The sequence below is a fragment of the Arctopsyche grandis genome, chromosome 7 (assembly GCF_051622035.1).
Source record: "Arctopsyche grandis isolate Sample6627 chromosome 7, ASM5162203v2, whole genome shotgun sequence".
Lineage (NCBI taxonomy): Eukaryota > Metazoa > Arthropoda > Insecta > Trichoptera > Hydropsychidae > Arctopsyche > Arctopsyche grandis.
In genome coordinates, this window is record NC_135361.1 from 32289182 (window position 1) to 32311031 (window position 21850).

The following is a 21850-nucleotide window of genomic DNA, read 5'->3' on the forward strand; positions in this document are numbered from 1 at the left end:
ATACATATATTACATACACGTAATTCGAATGCACTCGTTTGGTTTTGGTGGTCCATTCTTGAATGGAAAATTATTTCTAATCAAATATAATAGTTACGATTATTTTTGATATTTATTCCTCCTCCGGTTTGCCATGCCGCCCCCGGGCGTTACCTTACTTGTCTATGCCCACTGTAACACTGTTCCCAACCCCGACACAGAAGCGTGACTAATAATATATATATTCATTCATTTTTGTTATTTTCTTTGAAACTAATAGCCGGGTACGCGCATTCGTGTGCTCTATACACCCCGGAAAAGTAACGGGGAGAGAAGATACGACAAGTGGGATGAGAGGGTGTTTTTTCAATGTGCCGAAACGGATAGCCGTCTATATAGATTTACATACATATATGTACGTACAAACTTTGTGACCGAATAGATCGGTTAGAGTTTACCAAGTTATCTAACCCGATCGTCGAAAGTCGGAAGTCGGAATTTACTCCTACTGGTCTATCGCAAATTCGGCTGATCCGTATTTGTCGATTTATGATCGATATCTGTATCTTAATCACAGCGTTGATTTGGGGTGATCTGCCGCGGCATTCGTGAAAAATAAATAATTATTTTGTAGAGATTTACGAACACGATTCGCGGAGTAAGTCCGTTCGAAAACGCTGAACGCTGAAACACGATTTGAACGTCTCGCGCCACGAGTGATGAGCGGAATCGACGATCGAGTCGAGTCAGTCGTCGTTCATTCGTCGCGTTGTTTGCATCATTCGGTCGCCATACGACGCGACACTTATCGTCGAGAGTGCAGATAAAACTTTATTTTATAAACGAACGATGTCTCCGTTTACGACCAAATAATTCCACGTACGTTAATCGCATCGTCTAATTGAAATACATATTGTGATCTTCGAAAATCGTACATATTTGTATTCTTCTCGGCGAGTGGTAGGTACACACTTTTACATTTTAAACTTTATTTACATTATATATTCTAGCAAATACCGATATGATGATATTATTAAAATAATGTAGTTTTACGGTAGTCTCTATCGGAAGACTGATCATGCACGACAGTTTTAGATTTAAAAAAAAAAGTGAAAAATTACCGCTGTTCCACATCACTTGTGTCTTTCACGCGAGTTTAAGCAATTCCAGTATTTACATTCTGATCAAATTTCATCTAAGTGAAATGAACTATTCTGAAAAATGAAGAGTTTTACATTTTTGTTGCATTTTGTTGCATTATCCTGCAATATTATGACCAAATGTTGAAAATAATAATATTTATAAAATGTACGCTATACAAAATATACTTGGAAAACTCTCCGTTTTTATCGCACAGCTTTCCTACTTACGTGTGCACGAGCAGGATGCAAACAAGGGTACTAGGTGTCGTCACACCGAGTCCCCTTGTGCAAAATTAAGCTTTACAATAATGAGGGAAGATAATAAAAATCTTGTAAAAACAGCGCGATTTCCACGGCACGCTACTGATATGTATGTATAAATAGTAGGTGAAGTATAAAGTATGTATTCGAATCACTGATGAAGCTCACGACACTAAATATTATACGTATAATAGAAATCTAAATCAAAAAATATATCCATAAGAAAAATAATTCTTATGGATATATTTTTAATATGCGAAAAATATATTATCACAACTATTAAAAATATATCTGTGTTGGTTGTTATTTTTTAAAATAATTGAATTAGAAAATATGATATAACAGGTACGATTTCACATGGGCACAAAGAATTTGTGGATCGAAAAATAATAAGTATTGAATTCGTGTATTTTTATACGGATTAATATAAAATATCAATATCGGTCAGCCGGACGTCCCGATACGGGGACCCTCAAGTAGTCTGGGCCCTGGACTTTATCCCAGCTCCCCCCCCCCCTATCATTGATTCTGTATAATATATAGCTCATTATATCATATTATGTGTACATACATATGTGTAAATTGTTTTAGAAAAATTGTATACATTGAAATAATTATATATGACTATTTTTATATAGGTACTAAAAATTTATTTGGTTTAGCAGGATTTAAAAATATACATATGTCTATTAAGTAAATATAATACGAGTTAATTAATTCCATATTCCTTAATTAAAATTTAATTTATTTAAATAATGTGCTTTGCTAGTGTTTCTAAACGTTATTTTTCATATTCATTGCAGTAATTCGTGTATATGTACATATGTATGTATGTATGTATCCTTACATACATATGTATCCTTACATACGTTAGTAAATTATAAAATAAATACAATTTAAATTACTGACATTCCATAGGTACCTCCAAGTACACATAATTATGTATACATTTGTATGTAGGTATATACATTATTTCGTTGTTATCATCATTATTTGCATAATTATCATGATTATTTTTAATTTAATTCTACGAATTCCACACTAACGCAAAAAAATCAAAGAATAGTTTTAATACTTACGTACTTATTTATGAACATTACTCCATTTTCAAAATCAATTCGGAAAAACTATGTACATATGTATTTATGTGACATCTCCAATCTTTAATCGAGCAATACTTAGCAACGCCTTAAAAAAATAGACACAAGGCGAACTACACTACATACACATGTAGTTACTTAGGAATACTACATTAACTAAAATATAATATGAGAAGGAATTAGGTACAATTGACACACCATTATTTTGGACTCGGATGTTTAAACTACATATTAAATTATACTATGTACAGCAAAACACCGGTATCGGTATACAATTCAATTTTAATGCTAAAACATAGAATTCAATATAACAAATTGACAAACATGTAAATGTGGCGAGACGTCACCTTTGATAATTTATTTATTTATTTTATTCTAAACAGACCATTGTGGCATAACAGGAATTCCTAAAGCGCCACAATGGTCAAATATAACACAAAAAAAAAATAATAACAATTAAACATACACATAAATACATCCATACATAAACATAAAAAATAGCATTTAATAATAACAGATAAAGTAAAAATATCAAATAAAATATAGCATAAGGAATGCCTTGCACCTACAGCCAGTTTCAATAAATATGTAAGAAACAAACTACAAATACAAAACATCCCTGTAAGGCCCAAATGGAAGAGAGTTAATCAAAATTTCACTCATAAATCACAATCAATCATGAAAACAATGATGAGCGCAGACTACCAGATAAATGGGTTAGAGTAATTTCCGACAATTTACGCTCACTAAGGTGGAAAATATCACATTCAGTCTCGGCAGCAACGATTTCATTAAGAAGTCGAATAGCTCTTGGAATAGGAGCCATTCGAAAAAGGACTGTGCGGGCAGGAGGTACAGCCAGCAAATGATGATGTCTACCACGCACATAGTGATTAGGGACATAAAGTCCCAACTGCTCCAGCAACAACGGGCATGACGTATCACCACGTAAGAGCAGGAGAACGAAACGAATTAATGAGAAGTTTCTCCGAAGTTCAAGGGAATTATACCCAAGCATGCCCAAAAGGAAAGGAGTGGGGTAGAGATATGGGTAATACCCATATTCTTTCCTATATAGGAAACGAAGAAATGCTTTTTGCACTTTCTCAATCATCAGAGAGTAATTTGCTTCATGCGGATTCCACACAATCGCATTATACTCGTACATACTCGTATAATATGTACATACATATGTATTAATATTATAAAACGATCCAATTACAAAAACGTTATGCGGTTAAAGCTTTATTTACACTATACAAATGTACATGAATAATATGTGATTTTTTTTAGTTGTAAAATTGAGAAACTATATTTTATTTTATACACACGTACCCATGTAGGTATGTTTATAGGAACATAAAATATAAATAAAACAATAAACATAAAATGAACGATTCGTCATCCACAATATTGCATAAGAAGTTGAAAAGAAATATGAAATGCTGTAGGTATTGTATTTGGTATATATGTATGTACATCCAATGTGTTGTTGATCCACATTGGATGTGTGTTTTATTTTAACGAGATGGAATAGTAGGCAGTAGTGGGATCGACGATGAGGCACTCACAATCGGAATTGGCCCACTCGTCCAAGTGATGAGTGTGTGTTTTGAGCCAGTGTAGATAGAGCTTTAGGAATCTGTCTGTGGGTTCGACGTCCGTGTGACCCAAACAGAATATCCTGTAGGCGTCCTCGCCGTACTTGCCGATGCCGCACAGGTCGCTGGCCCTCCTCCATTTCGCCGACAAGAACTGGTACGTCATCCTCCATATCATGTGAGACCGCTTGCGAAGCCCCAGCATCTCAAAGTACTGCTCCAGCTCCTCCGGATTTACCTCGAGGACCGCGAGTGGCCCGGGAAAGTCGCCAAAGAATTTCCGCATCGCAGGTCTGGCAGCTCGAGCCGTCGTCTTCGTCAGGAAGATCGTCGCTACCAGCATAGCCCAAGGGTTGTGTTTGAAGTCTTCTTCGATCACGCCATGTGGCGATATTGGCATACTCCTGGGGCTCAAATTGAACAGAGGATCCACGCAAATCGGCTCCTCTCGACCTCTCGACTCCTCCGGTGACTTGTCGTCGAAAGTTTCTCCCACTGAATCACGTTTCTCGTCTGATTCAAGACATACATTTTCATCTTCTTCAATATTAAAATAGGCCGACTTGGTATCGAGCATATGTACAAGATTCGACTGAATCATTGCTGATGGAGTCTAGTCCCTACGGCCTACTTCTACAGTACACAGCATGTGTGCCTATCGAGCATTGATTTTATCGGCATCTGAAACGAGAACAAAATAAAGTGATCAGAAAACAACTCTATTGCAATTGTAATTGGAAGACGATCAACGAGCTCACGTGATTAGGGATAATTTTCTTGTAGCTTTGTTAAAACGATGGCCATTTAAGTGCCGCTCTTATCAGATAATGAGACTTTTTACAATCATTTAATTACTGGGAGGTTGACAATCACGTTCGGACTTCCTGGTAAATTTTCATCTACATACCTACTACATAAATACATACATGTATTCATGTTCACATGTGCCATACAAATATATATGCGTTTAAATACATACATACATACCTACTTAAGTAAGTACCTATGTATGTACATATATAATATAATACTACGAATAATAAGTTTGTACACATGTCGATACATTGTAGATTCAGTTACCTACATACATATACACACTTGTGTAGTATGTATGTACCCATACATACATATATATGTATGCTACTAAAAAAAAAACAAAAAAAATAAAATGCTTATATGTATTATGCACTGAACCCATTTTGTTATATTGAGCAAGAATAAACAGCATTTGATACACCGATGATATTTTATCAAAATTTAAGGCTATATATGTATGTATGTATGTAGGTGTACAGTGTACAGGAGATGGAAGCAAAATAAAAGAAAATTTTTAGGCAAATACGAAAAAAGAGAAAGCAACGTAACGTGTATCTTATTTTTATTATTTCCACTTGCGATCAAAAGGTGACCAGGTCGCCTCTGAGCCGAGCTAGTGGGTAAATCCAAAAAAACATTTGTCGTTGGTGTTTATTCTACTCGAGTCCTGGTCATCAAACGAAATTCATATGTACGCCTCAGAATACATATTTACAAGTCATTCTAAATAGACGAAATTAATGTTTCATCATCAGTGTGCTACTCCAGCTCCACATTAGATAAAACAATCGAGGTCAGAAGGTATTCAAACGACTATTGGCTATAGGTTTTTATCATAATACCTACTTATTTGTAGTACGTATTTAAAAGAAATAATTTGACGTGTCTACAAAAATGATAACTACGCATGTATGTAGAGTAATTGTTATTTTACATTGATCTATGTACATACATATTGTGTGAGTGTTGCTCTATTTGATTCAACATTAGAACTGAAAAAAAAAATTTGGGGGTGACCAACTTACCAACTTGTGTGATGCTTACCAAATTTTATACTTACATAACTTGGTATTAAGCTTAAACTGATAGATATGAAATTTCAGTTCAATAAACTAAAAAGTTTTTGAGAAAAACATAAAAAACCTCGATTCTCTAGAGTAAAAGTACTACTTCCGGTTGAGATAAAAATATTTAAAAAATATAAAATTATTATTTCTAGTACATTAAAAAAATTCAGCCCGATTCAGTTAGTAGTTTGGGATATAATTGAATTCAAAAACTTAAAAAAACGTAAAGGAGGTATGTAAAAAAGAAGACACCTATAAGGGGAGGTACCATTTACAGTCAACTTAAAAATTTGAAAAAAATGTACATCGTGTAGATAAGAATTTCAATAACCGATACTAAGTTTCAGTTCGATAGGACTAACGGTGTTCAAAAAATCCCCAAAACACACAGACAAACAGACACACACACATTTTTTCTAGATCATAAAAACGTGATCAGTAATCGATTCTGAGTTCGAATCAGTCAAAATCTCGAGTTGGAATTTTCGCATGATCACAAAACTTCATCTATTGTTACTACGTACATAGATAAAGTAAAAATATCCCAAACACATTACACAAATTCTCGAAACGAAATGGAAGATGAAAATCCGATTTCAGTATTACATTGTATGTACATTCATACACGCAGGCATCTGATTAAAAAAGACAACTTTATTTCAACTCATCTAGCTAGGATCGACTAAAATGATGATTCTAAGTAGATGCTTATGTAATTTGTCAAGATATACATACATACTACAGGTACATTGACTAAGTTATCAACGTGGAAGAAGACAGTAGAGTCCAGCATTGTTGTAGATTGTCATGTCAGAGGAAGTGTTTTTCTAAGATTGAATTGAAACTTAAAGTTATGAATACGTAAATATGTACCCACATACATACATACATTGGAGTTAAACTCAATATCTGGGAGAATTCTGATGTACCTTGGGAGAAGCCTATCTCTGTGAGTCGTAATTTTCAACACTTGTAAAAATGAAAATAAAACCAAACCATAGTTTAATTTGAAAATTTATTGAAAAAAAATCTAAGAAAGGCGTGCATCTGTAAAGGGATTCACCGAACAAAAAGATTAAAAGAGGAAACTAACGAAGATTCACAATCCCGAGGAATTTTCACGGTAAAGTCACCGTAGGGGATCGACCGGGTATACGTAGAGGAAGACGCTATCTGATTCGGGAAACGAGCATTGATTAAAGCACACGTGTATGTGGATATGTAAGTATGTATGTTGGTACTTAGTTATTTCCGAAGCATACATATTTTCATTAAAGAAACAACAATAAAATAATATAATGTCACAAAAATAAACAAATAAGTGGTAAATGCTATATGTATGTACGTATGTATGTATGCCTACACACGATGTGAGTATGCACATATGTACATATTATAAACACATGCATTAAGTATGTATTCTGTATGTTACATCCTTCTCGGAATCACTTTGAATGGCCCGGCCCGTGTATGTAAATAAGTATGTGTAAGTGTCTGCATTTTTTTTGCACCTGTACAAAATCTTATAAATCGTTATTAATCTTCTATGTATTATACATACGTACATGTTGTACGTGGAAATATTATTTGCATGTATGTATTATAAATTCTCGTCTGCGACTTAATACGTAGCAAATAGTGTTTACGCTCATTAGCCCTCATTTTTTATTACAAACCTCTTCTTACTTTCATTTACGATCACTAGTCAAAAAAAATTTGGGCTCTTATCCGATCGTTTTCATACTTTGTCATTTTGCTCGGTTTAGTCATCAATATATGTAAGTGGAAATTACATCCATAATTATTTAGTTTAGTATTGTACATATTTTAACAAACTTAGCGGGAAAATGTTAGACGTCACGTTAGTTCACGAATTTTAAATGATGATAAATAATAAAATGAAAGGACAGTATGTACATTCAAGTAAGTATACATACATATGTATCTATATAGATCAGTTAGTATTTTTAAAAGCTTTTATTTATTAAATTAGCGGCAGCGGTAAGTATGTACATACATACGATAATTGAATGGTCAGTTTTTTTGACACATGTGAGTTTTTAATGTGCCATAACGCATAATGAAATGATTTTTGAAACCAAAAACACGTACACACATGAGTGGCTTTCTAATGTATAGAATGGACAATATGATGATAAAAATATTTAGACACAAATTGTTAAGAAAATTGGCAAAATTTAAGTCGCTTTTAATTAAAAAAGAACTTGTAACAATGTAGTTACGTATGTATTTAAAATTCGTAGGCGTTTTGCGAGTAAGTTGATTTCGAGTAAGTAACGGCTTTGACATTGTTTATTTACAGAAGAACTTCCAAACACACCGCGCCGCGCCGATGCAAATATTTTTACACTCACTCATGTTTTATTTGGGCGATTAAACGACACTTATGGTAATGCTAATGACTAAAGAGTAAAGCGACCAGTGACGATACTGATGTACCTGTACATACATACATACATATGTACATCTGCCATCGGGCAACGAAGAATCGATATCAGGATATCCAATTGTTGTGGGAATCGATTTTAATTGAAAAACTATGAACATCCTTGCATTAAAAATTGTCGTTGATCTGTCGAAGATATGGTCAGTCACATATTTACATGTATGTATGTATATACACAGCGGCGGTTTATCACACATACATATGTACATTGAAAATAAGCGCGCGCTTGGGCTCCCGAAAATTTACAACTTTCAAACATAAATTATTATCATTGTCCACAATACGTTCGTAAGCCAAGAATAACTGAAATTAATACCTATTTTAAAATTGTACCAAAAATCGTTATTGTTTCAAGTATGTAGGTATGTACATACATATATATAGGATCCGGATGTGAAGGATTCCAAGCGAAACGCGCAGATTAAGTCAGAACTATTTATTATCACATGTCGTCGGGCTTGTTCTCCAACAAGTGACCATAACAACACGCCTCCGGTCTCTCCCATGCATACCACACACATACTTTATCCCTAGCAGTTTGACCAACCACACATACGGCTCGGCTCGTTTAAAAATCATTCCTACATTTATGAATAGTAAATAAAGAAAATTAAGTAAAAAACATGGGTTTGTAAAATCCCAATGAAAAACCATATACTGAAAAGCATGGCAAAAAAAGATGATAGCATTTTTTTTTTACTGAAATGGGGGCCTCAAATTTCAAATGCGCCTCCTATTTACTTGATTCGCCACTGCATGTGAATACATGTATGTACATATAATATACATATGTATGTGTGTGTGTATTTACATATATACGTAAGGTAATATTATATATGTATGTACATATATACTATCTAGATATAATGAGATATGTATGTACATACAGGGCCGCCGAGGGGGGTAAAGTTTCAGGGCCCGGGCTACTATAGGGGCCCCGTGTGGAAAATCGTACCTGTTAATCATTACCTTTCTCATTCAATTATTTTAACAACCAACATACATATACATATGTAGGTGGGTATTTTTCTAATGGTGCTGATAGTTTTTTCGCATATTAAAAATATATTTTTTTAAATTCGTTACAGGGCCCGGAATAAATTTTTCCAGGGCTCGGGATTTCTCTCGGCGAGCGGCCCTGTGTACATAGAGAGTTAGGATACAATGGCTGTGTGATGTTTAGGCTCAGATCCTGTCTTTTGTTAACGCGTTAGTTACGAACCGTTCATTAATTTACACTCGGTCGTTATTGCGAATTGCATACGATTTTAATGCCCCCTCTTGACGTTGGCGACGCATCTTTTTGTGCACAACACAACACAACACAACACAACATCAACAGACACAACTGACAATTCTACTCAATTATTATACCTACGAAGTATTATATTTGTACATATACACTCTTATGAACACAACTATTATTTATGGTACATATTTCAAATCAACCCAAATTACAATTAGGTATATTTTGCAAAAAATTAAACATGAAATATTTTGATACGCTCTATATATTACTCGATAGTTACATATTGTATGGAAATCAAATTGCCTAAATGTGCATGTGTGTGTTCTGAATTACGCACAGATATTCGTCAAAAATGATGATTGTACCTACATACATATATAAATATGTATGATTGTACCTAATTAAGCATGAATTTAAACATGCAAATGTACATATAATTTAGAGTGACCCTCTGTGCGACAGAAAACAGGCCGTTTTACCATCTTAAACTTCATATGGGTACTTCTATTTAGGTATATACATATTTTACTTTTAGGTGCGACTATTGAGTATTGAGTATTGAGTTTTCTATGTTTCATTTTATTTTTATTTTTATAATTTAGTAAAGAATCAATGACTAAAACGGTTACTGAATTCTTTACAAGACCCATAATGAAGCCCTTTTCTCAGCAACCATTGTAAAATCGGATTCCCAGTCAATTATTTTTTTTTTGTCAAGTTAACGAAAATAGTCGTGTTGTTTCGGTAGCAAAAACTCCTTTAAATCCGTTTCGTAAGCATCGTTTTATGTCCTCAATTTCTTCCCATAATAAATGGGCAAAGGGATATCGATATTTATTTACAGCTATAGTGATATTTCTTTAAAATTATAACATTGTTTATCTATGTATTTCAAACTTAAGCATTTTAATATATGATATTAGGGTTTCTTGTCTTTGAGGCAAGGGTGACAAATCCTTTAAATGAGCTTACCATTGACGGAGCACCATCCGTACAAATTCCCACACATAGCTCCCATGACATTTTGAATTGTTCTATACATATGTATATATTATATAAAGAAATAGAATCAAAAACATATTATCCTGTCGTGCGTTCGGTAAGTTCTTTGCAGCATAGCATATACATATGTACATATATACAGTGGTGTAGTGCTAAATAAAAAAAGTACCAGGTCGGTGTTTATTACGACCCCCCCCCCCCCCGATTTATCCTAATATCGGTAGTACAAATATTTATAAAAAATCAAATGCTAATTAACTTGAAAAGTCAATCAAAGTGGCCTGAATAAGGCTTATTATTTATTGCAATATAATATACAGATCTGAAAATTTTGTTAGATGATTCAGTTTCAGTTATAATTTTTTCAATGGGTTGTTGTTGGGCTGTTTTTAATTTTTTTTCTGCACTCAAATGAGCATTTGAGTGTGGATACGGTTGTAGTCACCAAATTTTAAAACGAGAGTCTGCTCACAATATTTGGTATACAAATTTTTATATGAAATATGTATAAGCAAAAATATTTTTTAATTGTACTCGAAAAACAATTTTTATATCAAAGTACACTGGGCGGCGACCTGGCCCGACTACACCACTACATATGTATATATATATATAGATTCACTATTTTGTTTCGATTTATGAAACAAACGAATCCTGTTTTCACTATTTCGTAGATTTTTTCTGTTTTTACCATTTTTTTCGCGGTGAACCGGTTAGGTTAAGAAGCACTGGCTTAATGGCAAATTTATCATGGCTAATAACTGTCTGTGACGAAAATAAATCGAAATACTTACATAAATAGGTATTATTTTTGAATTGTGTATCGAGTGCCCATACAGTACGAGTACACATTATATCTATATGTATGTATGTACATTTATACACATATGTACATATGTACATAATACAATGACGTGAAACGGCAAAATCTATGACGTTTTAATGACAAAATTGACAACGTTAAAAAAAAGAAAATTCTGTCTTAATTTGGAGGTGTAGATTTTTGAAAAATATGAACATCCATATACCTGCAAATCACGTAAATGCAACCTACGTACATATGTACGTAAATTGTATGCACATACATACATACGTGTGTACGTACTAATGAGTTTATAATAAAAATATAATAGATTTGAATAGACATGTACATAATAATACCACGAGTGTGACTATAATTTATTGACTACATACGAATGAATGTACATATGAATGTGTATCTTTCCGTAAAAATAAATTAAGCTCTGCCGCAGTGTTTCACCGTAAATTTGTACAACACATGCATAACTATAATAATTGATACAACGTACATATGTACATATGTATGTATGTAGGTACCTACGTAGCTAATATCACTTGTATAAATATATGGGCAATGAGCGTTATATTTCCTTGAAATTCATATAATACATTGTATGTATCTAGTATTGGTAATCGACTAAGTTTGTACTTAATTTGTCTATGTACTTTAATACAGGTTATATTTGTAGGGTACGGTTATACATATAAGGGTATTATTATTATTAATAATAGTATTAAATACATATACATATTACATAACCCCGATTCGTCGATGAAAATTATTGATTGGCAATCTTCCGGGGCATTACGTGAATATTGCAATGCATACTCTTTGCGCGCCTCGATCGTTTTTACCGAATTGCGACGTATTTTTTTTTTAAATCGAATTCTCTTTTTCTCTATAATATTCTCTTTAAAGTTTTCTATGTATAATAAAATGAGTATTAAAAAAATACATTCAATTGTTTAATTCGATTTACAACATGACGAATTTGATATGTATAATGACGAAATTGATTTGTAAAACGACGAATTCTATTTGTTAAAAATTGGAAACCATTGTTCCAAAATTGGAGCGACACTGCTGTATGTACATAAAAATGGGAGTTGTTACTTAAGAAAAAATTTGGTCATCTCGACAAAAATCTAACAAAAGAAGAAAATTTGAAAATCACGATATCTATGCTTATTTTATAATGACATATCCTGTAAAAGATAAAGGTGTTCGGACGTAATAAATGTAGACAGTACATATTGTATATACATACATACATATGTATGTACGTACCAGTGGCGTGTCGTGAAAATCTCCCTGTTTTTGACCCACAGCCTTACTTACATACGTACGTGTGCGCGAGCAGTATACAAGGGGATTAGGTGACGTCACATCGAGTACCCCTGTATCCCGCTCGCGCACACGTTAGTGAAGCTGTGCGATTAAAACAGGGATATAATATTCCCGTTGATGGAACTATTTTGATGGTATTTTAGACATGACTCCATCCGAATGTAGAAAAGAAAACCAAGTAGGTACTTACTATGTATGTGCATATGTGTGTGTGTGTGTACGTTGTACATAGTTATTTTAGAGTATAAATAATTTAGCAAGGAGAAGGAGACAATAATTAGCACGTACAATGGAGCACGTAATGGAGTGTTCGTGTACACAGGTTCGGAGCTCGCATACATGAATATTGATGTGTTTTGACAGAATATTTCAAAAGTAAGTGTAACATTGGCCGTACATTTCAACTGTCACAAAAGTTAAAGCTAGTCGTGCGAGAAAACTCTACCTAAACATATGTATGTATGTGTAATATTATAAGGACATTAAAACGAATTGGTTTTAAATTGCAGATGTGCGACGGTGAAGTGCGACTGCACTCGGTGGAGAGCAACGGCGTGCAAGTGCAAGTGCAGGTTCCATCGGAGGAGGGTGTGTGTGCGGTGAAGAGGGTGGTGTCTCAGGGGACGCAGGCGGGCAGGTGGAGTAGGCCTCCGCCCCTGCGCCACCACGCCTCTGAGATGCTTCTGACGACGACAGCCACGACCATGGCCACGGCGAGGGTGCAGAGACCTTCCCCCTCCCGTCTCCACCCCCAGCCCTACCCCCACACCCAACCCCAACCCCAACCCCAACCCCAACCCCAAACCCAACCGTTTTACACGACGCGCTCTGCCTACCCCTACGACAACGTCTACGGAACCTACGCCAACAGAGTCCGCAGGAGGCCTCAACCCTACGCCTTCCTCTCCGACAGCCCCAACAGTAGCCTCGACTATCTTCCGCTCAAAGCCACCGACTGGATTCCCGACCACAAAAAGGTACCTGCATACCTTCTCAACTTCTTTCTACTTCTCACCCTCACACCATGTATGTATTTTTGGAACCATTCGCCTTTACATGTGTACATATGTACTCATATCCATATTTTCCTTTACGTTCTCTTTTCATTTGAGGGAACAGAATAAAGTCACACGGTGCCAATATATGTAAATATGTTACAGGCTGGTCCACGGGAAACGGATGGTTATAAATTAAACAGTACACAGTAAATCAATTTTTTGTAGAAAAATTATTTATTGACTGATATAGGAATAAAGGTAAAATGCCAATTTGATCTATGTGCGAAAAATTATATCACTCGAATGATAACCGTTTTCAAGAAACACACGTTTGGAGCTGTTGATTGAATAAATTCGCCTCCACTCTTCCCAGTGTTTCTTCGTTGATTTGATTTTGTATTGCGGGTCAAAATCAAGTCAACGTACACGTGTGCTTTAAGATAGAATCACCCACAGATAAAATGACGCAAAGAAAGGTCAGCTGAACGGGCTGACCAGGGGACATCACTAAGGGACGGCGGTCAGGTTGCTCGCCAACTAAAAAAAATGGTTCACTATTGTCAACCATTTTGTTTTTGCTCTCCTGCTTTCTCGGACAATGGGGAGTTCAATTGTTATTTTATGACGGAAACCTGACCTGCGAAAAATTGGCCGATTACCTAGCTGTATGGACAGCAGTCCCATCTTGTTGGAACCATACCATTTTCCATGTTGATTCTTCGACTTTTAAATTATAGTTATATTACGACTAAATGGCATAGAGTGAGGAGTCGAACAGCCCGATGGCTGTTGACAGGTTCCTCCTTCCTCCAGACGCCAAGTACTACTCATCACTAAAACGTCTGTTTCCCGCGGACCATCCTGTATGCACATACATATGTATGTATGTAGAAAGTGAGAAACAACGATCATGTTGGTTTTTTTGTCAAAAAACGTTGCAAATTTAACGCGATGTGTACGGACGCGTTGTCAAGGCGGAGGAACCAATCATCTACATATGAATGTATTTGAAACAATTCGGGACTTTTTTCTGACACAAAGTTACGTAGCCGCTTCAAAATTTAATTTATAATATTTTTGGAAACGCTCCAAGTATTTCTAGAACTGGAGAAAATGCTGTGAAAAGGTAATGCTAATGGAAGTCATTTTGAAGTTGATTAAATTAAAAATTTTCCCTCTCCTATATCTATACCTATGTATGTATGATACATGAAAGACTATGCCAATGAAAAATAATATAAATACTTGAATCACGCAGATGAACGGAATAGTGGGATCGGGTGCATCGAATCATAGCTGTCGATGTTCTTGTCACGGAAATGGCGAAGTTGACCACGATAAAGCACGCTCGCCAGACGCCTTGTCTTGGAGACGTCTTCACATGTCCAGAGCGAAACTCAAAGCCACAGCTACCACTTCGGAACTGCTCTCGGGTAACTAATCTATTGTGCCTACCTACCTACCTACTATAATTATTGTATTTAGGAAGCCGCGTAATTTTTTTTTTAATAAGTCTTTTTTTTCTAAGAATTGTTGCGTCATAAACGGATAACAATACATTGTAACTAAAAATGCTCATTTTTACGGATTTAATGATTTCTATTGAAGAACAAAATAGTCGGTGGCAGTTTGATGGACGTCGACGTCTCGAATTTCAGGAAGATAAAAAAAGAATTCCAATACCTCCCATCGAAATTTTTGAAAATGTTCTGCTGTTAGATAATCAACTGGTCATGGTGAATGTAATGCTATTGAAAAATACATACATTTGTATGTACATAATAAGCCGAAAAGGTTCCATCCTCAACTTATGTTGTACTAGGTACATGTACATATGTAATACAAGTATATGCAAATGATTTCTACTCGAAATAAGATTCTCATATAAACACTATTTAAAACAAACTAGATTATCACCGAGTCCGAGTAATTTAATTTTACGTTTGACTTTAGAAAATTGATTATTTATCTAGAGACATTTAGTCGAGTGTACTTTCAACATAGTCGCGCAGATATGTTTTGAAGAGACACGGTGTCATGAACAAGTTTTGTCTAAATAAATAATGCCCCGCGTTATCTCGAGTGCAGCGAAACAGCCGTAAACAGCTTAGGTATGAAATTCGAAATATAATATATAAATATGCGAGGATTAGAGCATTCGACTAGTTTTGTGACCACAGTAGATACATAATTTAAATTGTCAGAAAATGTGGTGTGGTTTTAGGTTTTGCGATGATAGCGATGGTTGAATTACAAATCAACGAGCCGACGAATGTCCCGGAATGGCTTTTCGTAATCTTTGCCGTTTGTACAACCGTGCTAGTGGCGGTGCACATTTTCGCCCTCATGATCTCTACATATCTCCTACCCAACATAGACGCTGCCAGTAAAATGAGTGCCAGTGATGTTTTGAGAGAATCGCCACATGAACGGATGCGAGGATTCATAGAACTCGCTTGGGCGTTTAGTACGGTTTTAGGTGAATATCATACATACATACATACAATTAATAACCTAAATAAAATACACATGTATTGTAATAGATATTTGTCTAATAAATTTACAGGTTTATTTCTGTTTTTGGTGGAAATCGCAATATTGTGCTGGGTAAAATTTTGGGATTATTCTTTCGCAGCAGCTACAGCCGCCACCGTCATAGTTATCCCAGGTATGATAAAACGATATTCATATTTTCATCTCATGCTGATATCATATTTTACTCGCATGTTTTCCTGTTTGTTTCAGTTTTGATTGTATTTGTGGCATTCGCTATTCATTTTTATCACTCATTAGTGGTTCACAAATACGAATCTTCTAATGAAGATATTGAACAGTTGGAAAGTATGAAAAGAAATCTGGACTCTGCAACAAACACGGCAAACTCTCCCGTGTGATGACTACCTACCCTCAAATATTATATATTATAGACAAATAAATACATATGTTATAACGAAAATTCCAGAAGTGACTCGAGTCATTATTATCCTGTGATCTTTTCTCAATATAATTGTGTAAATAATAATACGTACTTATGTAATACTATTGTCAAATTGCCAAACGAGTATGTATGTACATATGTATGTATCTGACAAATGTGATTGCAAGCAGCAAACAAGTAAAAAATCCCAAGTATTTTATGTTAGCATTAATTATTAATAAAATGTGATAGATGATACGATTACGTAATATAATATAATACATATACATACACATACTAAATGTCTTTAATAATTAGTTTAAATGTTTTGATTAATAATTATACACGTTTTTATTGATTTTGATGCAATTTCAAATACTCAAATTTTATTATACATATGTATATATGTACATATTACACCAAATACACATACATATGTACATACTCAAAGTTATGGTTATTCCCAATAGTTACGTATGTTTGTACTATATACAATACATACATATGTATGTATGTACATATGTATATAATATTATAGTTATTAAGTATGTTAATCCAGTGATATATGTATGTATGTATGTACATAGTTTAATTTAAATACCAATGTAAAAGGTTCTCTATGTATGTTTCGATTTCGATTTCCTTTAGATACGATATTATAAAGATTCAGATTTACGAGTTTAATCTGATACAACTTGAAAAATACTCTATCTATTGAATTAAAGAGGTATATTTATTGATATGAAGACAGTATGTATGAATGTATAATATAATAACAATAACAATAGACAATACATTCATACATATACATACATATGTACAGTGGCGGACTGGGACTGAAATCAGTGCATGCCAGGAGTCAAAGGGGGCCCACCCAGGGTTAAAAAAATTTGTCCCACCCCTCCCCATATAACAAAATTTTCTTCTTTCCATCACGCTAAAAATCAAGGGAAAAAATTTTTTTTCTTCAAAAATGGTAATAAACAAATTTAGGTACAAGAAAAATGGCAAAAGCAAAATAAATCAATAAATTACATTGTATATTTCGGTTTAACCCTTGTCCTAGGTAAATAGAATGCATCATAAAAGAATACGGCATAAAAGCGGCTTTTACTTTCGGAAGAAAACAATCAGGGACGTCATTTCAGCTTTTTCTTGGGGGGGGGCAGGCAAAGATTGGTCAAATTGAATTTTTTTTCAAAAAATCTTTTTTATATCGGAATAAAAATGGAAAATATTCTTTGCATACACCTTATTGAGCTATAAAAGCTAAAAAACAATTATAACAAAATATTATGTAAAAAGTGAAAAAAAGCGAAATTTTTTTTCCAAAAATCTTCACATGGTCAACAAAAATCGACCATCAAACTGAGTCACTAAAAAACTATCAATCAACTTAATTTCTACCGACTGTCTTTTCACTTTATCTACATATGTATGTACGTAATAACAATAGATAAAGTTTTGTGATCATGCGAAAATTCGAACTCAGAATCAATCACTGATCACGTTTACATAATATAGAAAAATGTGTGTGGTTCTGTGTGTTACACCCGTTAACCGAAAGTGACAGTTTACTCTTGTTGGCAGTTTACCGGATTTTTCTTCCACTATTTTAATCGACCCTTTAAATATGTCTGCTCTTCACGATTTTATGTATAATTCCTTGTATCAATGTGATGAAAATATAATAAAAAAAATCATTAAATTTAATTAACCAGAAGTGGGATTTTGTCCTCTTAAAAAAGTCAAAAATAATTTTTACCACATCTCTGAACGTATCAAGCTAAAAAATTATATTTGTACTCTTTATGTATTAAATTTGATAAGGCTTTGGTCAGAAAGCAATTTTATTAAATAACTAAAACTTTTTTTGGCCGAATTCGTTACACATGAAGTTTTAATCCATCTCATTCATTGTTTTGTGAGAGAATGGACGTCTGCAAATAAAATAAAAATACGAGAAATAAAACCATTTGTGATTGAACCGATTCAGTAAAATATTAATTTCAAACTTTTCTTGAAAACAAAAAATATACGAACTTTCAGAAAAATAAACGTTACACATCTGATTTTGAGACAAAATAAAGTAAAGGGGATCTTTCTAACGATTCGCTCCCTAGGATGAACAATTTCTAAGAATTTTTCCCAAGGCATACCACTTAAAAACCAAAATATACTTGCTTTGAAATATTTTTTTTTTCAAAGCACAGCGATTATTTTATTAGTTACCCAAAAGTAACATACATAAGACATAAACGTTGCATTCATACAACCATAGTATCTCATTAATTATTAAATTCATAATATTTTCTAAATTCACACAATTCCTTAATTTAGGGGGGCGAGTGCCCCCCCAAATTACGTCCCTGAAAAAAATGCATAATATTTTCAATTAATGTTACTCGAAAATCGGGATTTTGGGGAGGGGGCCCCTATCCTATATTTCTATTTACATGGATGTATCTACATAGATTAGGGATAGATTTTATATTCGTAAACTATTTAAAATTGTGTATTTAAATCTTACTATATCGTCGAAGTATAATCAAATGTTATTTTGAAAGTATGATGTAAATTTAAATCGCTGGTTGATGATGAATCGTCCTATCAAAATTGTTTTAAGCAATTCAGTGTATATTATTCACGGAAATTCGTTTATTACTAATTTTATTTCAATAGGTAGTTGTTACATAGGTATTGGTGTTTACATACATAATATTGACGTTGGAAATGATCCCGGCAAAAGGGCCCACGCAAATGTTGAAACTTACATTTCGAGCCTAATAAAAAAAGTTAACCGATCTTTGGGCTGTTTAAGCAGGTATTAGTTGTTTTTGTATATCGTAAGAAATTTGTTTTGTTGAAATACCCAAACTTTAGGTCCCAAAGTGCAATATCCTATAATTTTTTACACACGTGAAATAGTTAAAAAGTTATTTAATTTTACTGAGGGCCCATATTTTCTAACATATACATAATGGGTTCGCTTGTATGGCCAGTCCGCCACTGCATATGTATAATCAACGAACGCAATGTAAAAATTAATAAAACCGAAAGATGTACAATTCAACTAGACGTAAATTTAATTAAATTTAAAATTACCCATAACAAAATGGAATTTATTTGATGTAAAAATCAATTGATGTCATACCTGAGCTTGTCACATTTTGCAGATTTCAAAAATATTAGGTCGTATATTTGACATATGTAGTTCATTTTCTCAATTTTTCATCTAAATTCGTAAGTCTTTCTCGTTTTTTAGTTTTTATATTAGTTATTGTTGAAAAACCGACCTCACGCAAATATGATGTTGAAAACTGCAACAAAATTTACAGTGCCCTCATACGTATAAGGAACTGTATATTCCTCTTGGACACAAATCCAAAATTCCTCTATAGTAATTTCGGAAAATTGAATTTTTAGAGTATCCGATATTTGTGTTTTCTGTAATTTAACATTCTGTCTCGTCACGTAGACCCGATCTACATATATAATCTCTCAAAATATATCATTATGTGAACGTATTTTTTTTTTGTCTTAATTTAATGAAATTATTATGATTATTTAGATGGAAATTTGATTATATGGAAGTTGGTTTGCTCAACGATTCTACAGCCACCGGGACGCTTTTAATCATCATTATTCTTTTGACTAGGCAATAGTAATATGCTGTTGTTTACTATTATAAAAATTGATGTTTTTATGTCTAGGTTAAATTTTACAAAGAAGTTATTAAAATATACTTATGTACAAACTAATTCAACGGTGAATACCTAACTATATATAATATATATGTTTTATAAGTTTATATGGATCCTTAATTTCCAATAATAACAAAGAATGTAAATGAGCAGGTAGGTATAAGTGTCGTTTGAATTCATTTGACACTTAATCTAAAGAATTAAAGCGTATTGAAAATGTTAAAATGTATGCATTTTGGTAGAATATAAAATGTTTTTACACAGTAAAACTCACTTGACAGCAAAAATAAATTTGAACAAAATACTGACAGCTGTCACTATTCTTCGCCCGTTAGTTGGCCGAAAGCGAACTGATGTCGACCTTAGCATTACACTCAGTCTCAGTCGAGGGTAGTACAAAAACTATACATATACATACTATGTATATTTGGTAAACGGACTACTAATCATATGTGAACCAGTCACAGGACAACCGGTCGCTCTAGATCGATCACACGTGACCACCCGTCACACCCTAAAACTGGTCATACCCTAAAATCGGTCAATCAGTTTTCTCGTGACCGAAATAAAGTGCAAATAAAATAAAATATATATAAAGTGCATATAAAGAATCGTTTTATAGCTTAAAAAACATATAAAATGCTTTATAAGTTTATATAAGCATAGAATATTCATAATCTTAAACAAATCATATTTATTACACACTAGCGATCAGATAAATGTAATATTAATAGAAGTGGCTTTAGGTGTTCTTTTTTTGTCAAGTGACACTCTGTCCACGGACAGATCTAAATAATTTTAGCATCAGTCGTATTTGACGCTTGGTGCTCGTCATATGTCCGATAAAAACTTATCTGTTTGTTTATATTGCTCGCAAGATGAGCAAGCATCTGTAAAAATTGCAAAATACATTCAAAAACACACAATAAACAACATGGGATACATTTTTATAAGTAAATTGATCCGATTGCATTTCGTGCAATGTAGCGTATTTATAGAGACGTACCGCGTAAAATTGACAACAATTATTTATTCGTAAGGGCCCCTTTATTCTTATTACGTCTCTCTGCTAGCGATAGACCCGATGAAAATTTCATCGGATGTATTATAAGTAAAAATTACCTATCTACCTACATATAAACAATATAAAACAATGTAGCGGCTCTACCACATGGTCGAGTTTCGGTCACCAAACTGCGAGCTGGGACATGTTGCTTTTTTCCCAACCGTCATAAAAAACAGTCGTGTACAACACTCCGTAGAAAAATTCATTTATTTATCAATAGATGGCGCTAAATGCTCATGAATTTTCCAAGAGGAAATATCATAGATATATATAGAGGTTTTTTCTTAATTCTACCAACCAAACCTTACAAACTCTCTTTCGAAATTATATTA

General features: G+C 33.8%; 2 protein-coding genes across 5 annotated transcripts; one reads left to right on the forward strand and one right to left on the reverse strand.

The window, feature by feature from the left end:
- The first annotated feature begins 672 nt into the window (after positions 1–672).
- On the forward strand, positions 673–20274 carry LOC143914842 (calcium release-activated calcium channel protein 1-like). 2 transcript variants are annotated; one of them, XM_077435212.1, is made up of 6 exons: positions 673–939; positions 13343–13810; positions 15090–15264; positions 16056–16310; positions 16398–16499; positions 16577–20274. In XM_077435212.1, exons 2-6 carry the CDS (start codon positions 13343–13345, stop codon positions 16723–16725), a joined length of 1149 nt encoding a protein of 382 aa, XP_077291338.1. In that variant the 5' UTR covers positions 673–939; the 3' UTR covers positions 16726–20274. The 2 variants fall into 2 exon arrangements, with proteins under 2 accessions (XP_077291338.1, XP_077291339.1); XM_077435213.1 differs by having other exon boundaries at positions 694–943.
- On the reverse strand, positions 2014–20828 carry LOC143914846 (uncharacterized). Of its 3 annotated transcripts, none has more exons than XM_077435217.1 (2): positions 20727–20828; positions 2014–4764 (listed from the first exon to the last, which is right to left on the reverse strand). In XM_077435217.1, exon 2 carries the CDS (start codon positions 4682–4684, stop codon positions 3998–4000), a length of 687 nt encoding a protein of 228 aa, XP_077291343.1. In that variant the 5' UTR covers positions 4685–4764; positions 20727–20828; the 3' UTR covers positions 2014–3997. The 3 variants fall into 3 exon arrangements, with proteins under 3 accessions (XP_077291343.1, XP_077291344.1, XP_077291346.1); XM_077435218.1 differs by having other exon boundaries at positions 2021–4764; positions 20713–20804; XM_077435220.1 differs by lacking the exon at positions 20727–20828 and adding an exon at positions 4842–4993 and having other exon boundaries at positions 2021–4764.
- Positions 20829–21850: the final 1022 nt, after the last annotated feature.

Excerpts from the sequence above, each read along its gene's own strand:
- LOC143914846 (XM_077435217.1), bottom strand. The coding sequence starts at position 4,684 with ATGATTCAGTCGAATCTTGTACATATGCTCGATACCAAGTCGGCCTAT.
- LOC143914842 (XM_077435212.1), top strand. The coding sequence starts at position 13,343 with ATGTGCGACGGTGAAGTGCGACTGCACTCGGTGGAGAGCAACGGCGTG. Across the intron at positions 15,265-16,055 it reads CACTTCGGAACTGCTCTCGG|GTTTTGCGATGATAGCGATG; the intron begins GTAACTAATCTA and ends GTGTGGTTTTAG. Across the intron at positions 16,311-16,397 it reads GGCGTTTAGTACGGTTTTAG|GTTTATTTCTGTTTTTGGTG; the intron begins GTGAATATCATA and ends ATAAATTTACAG.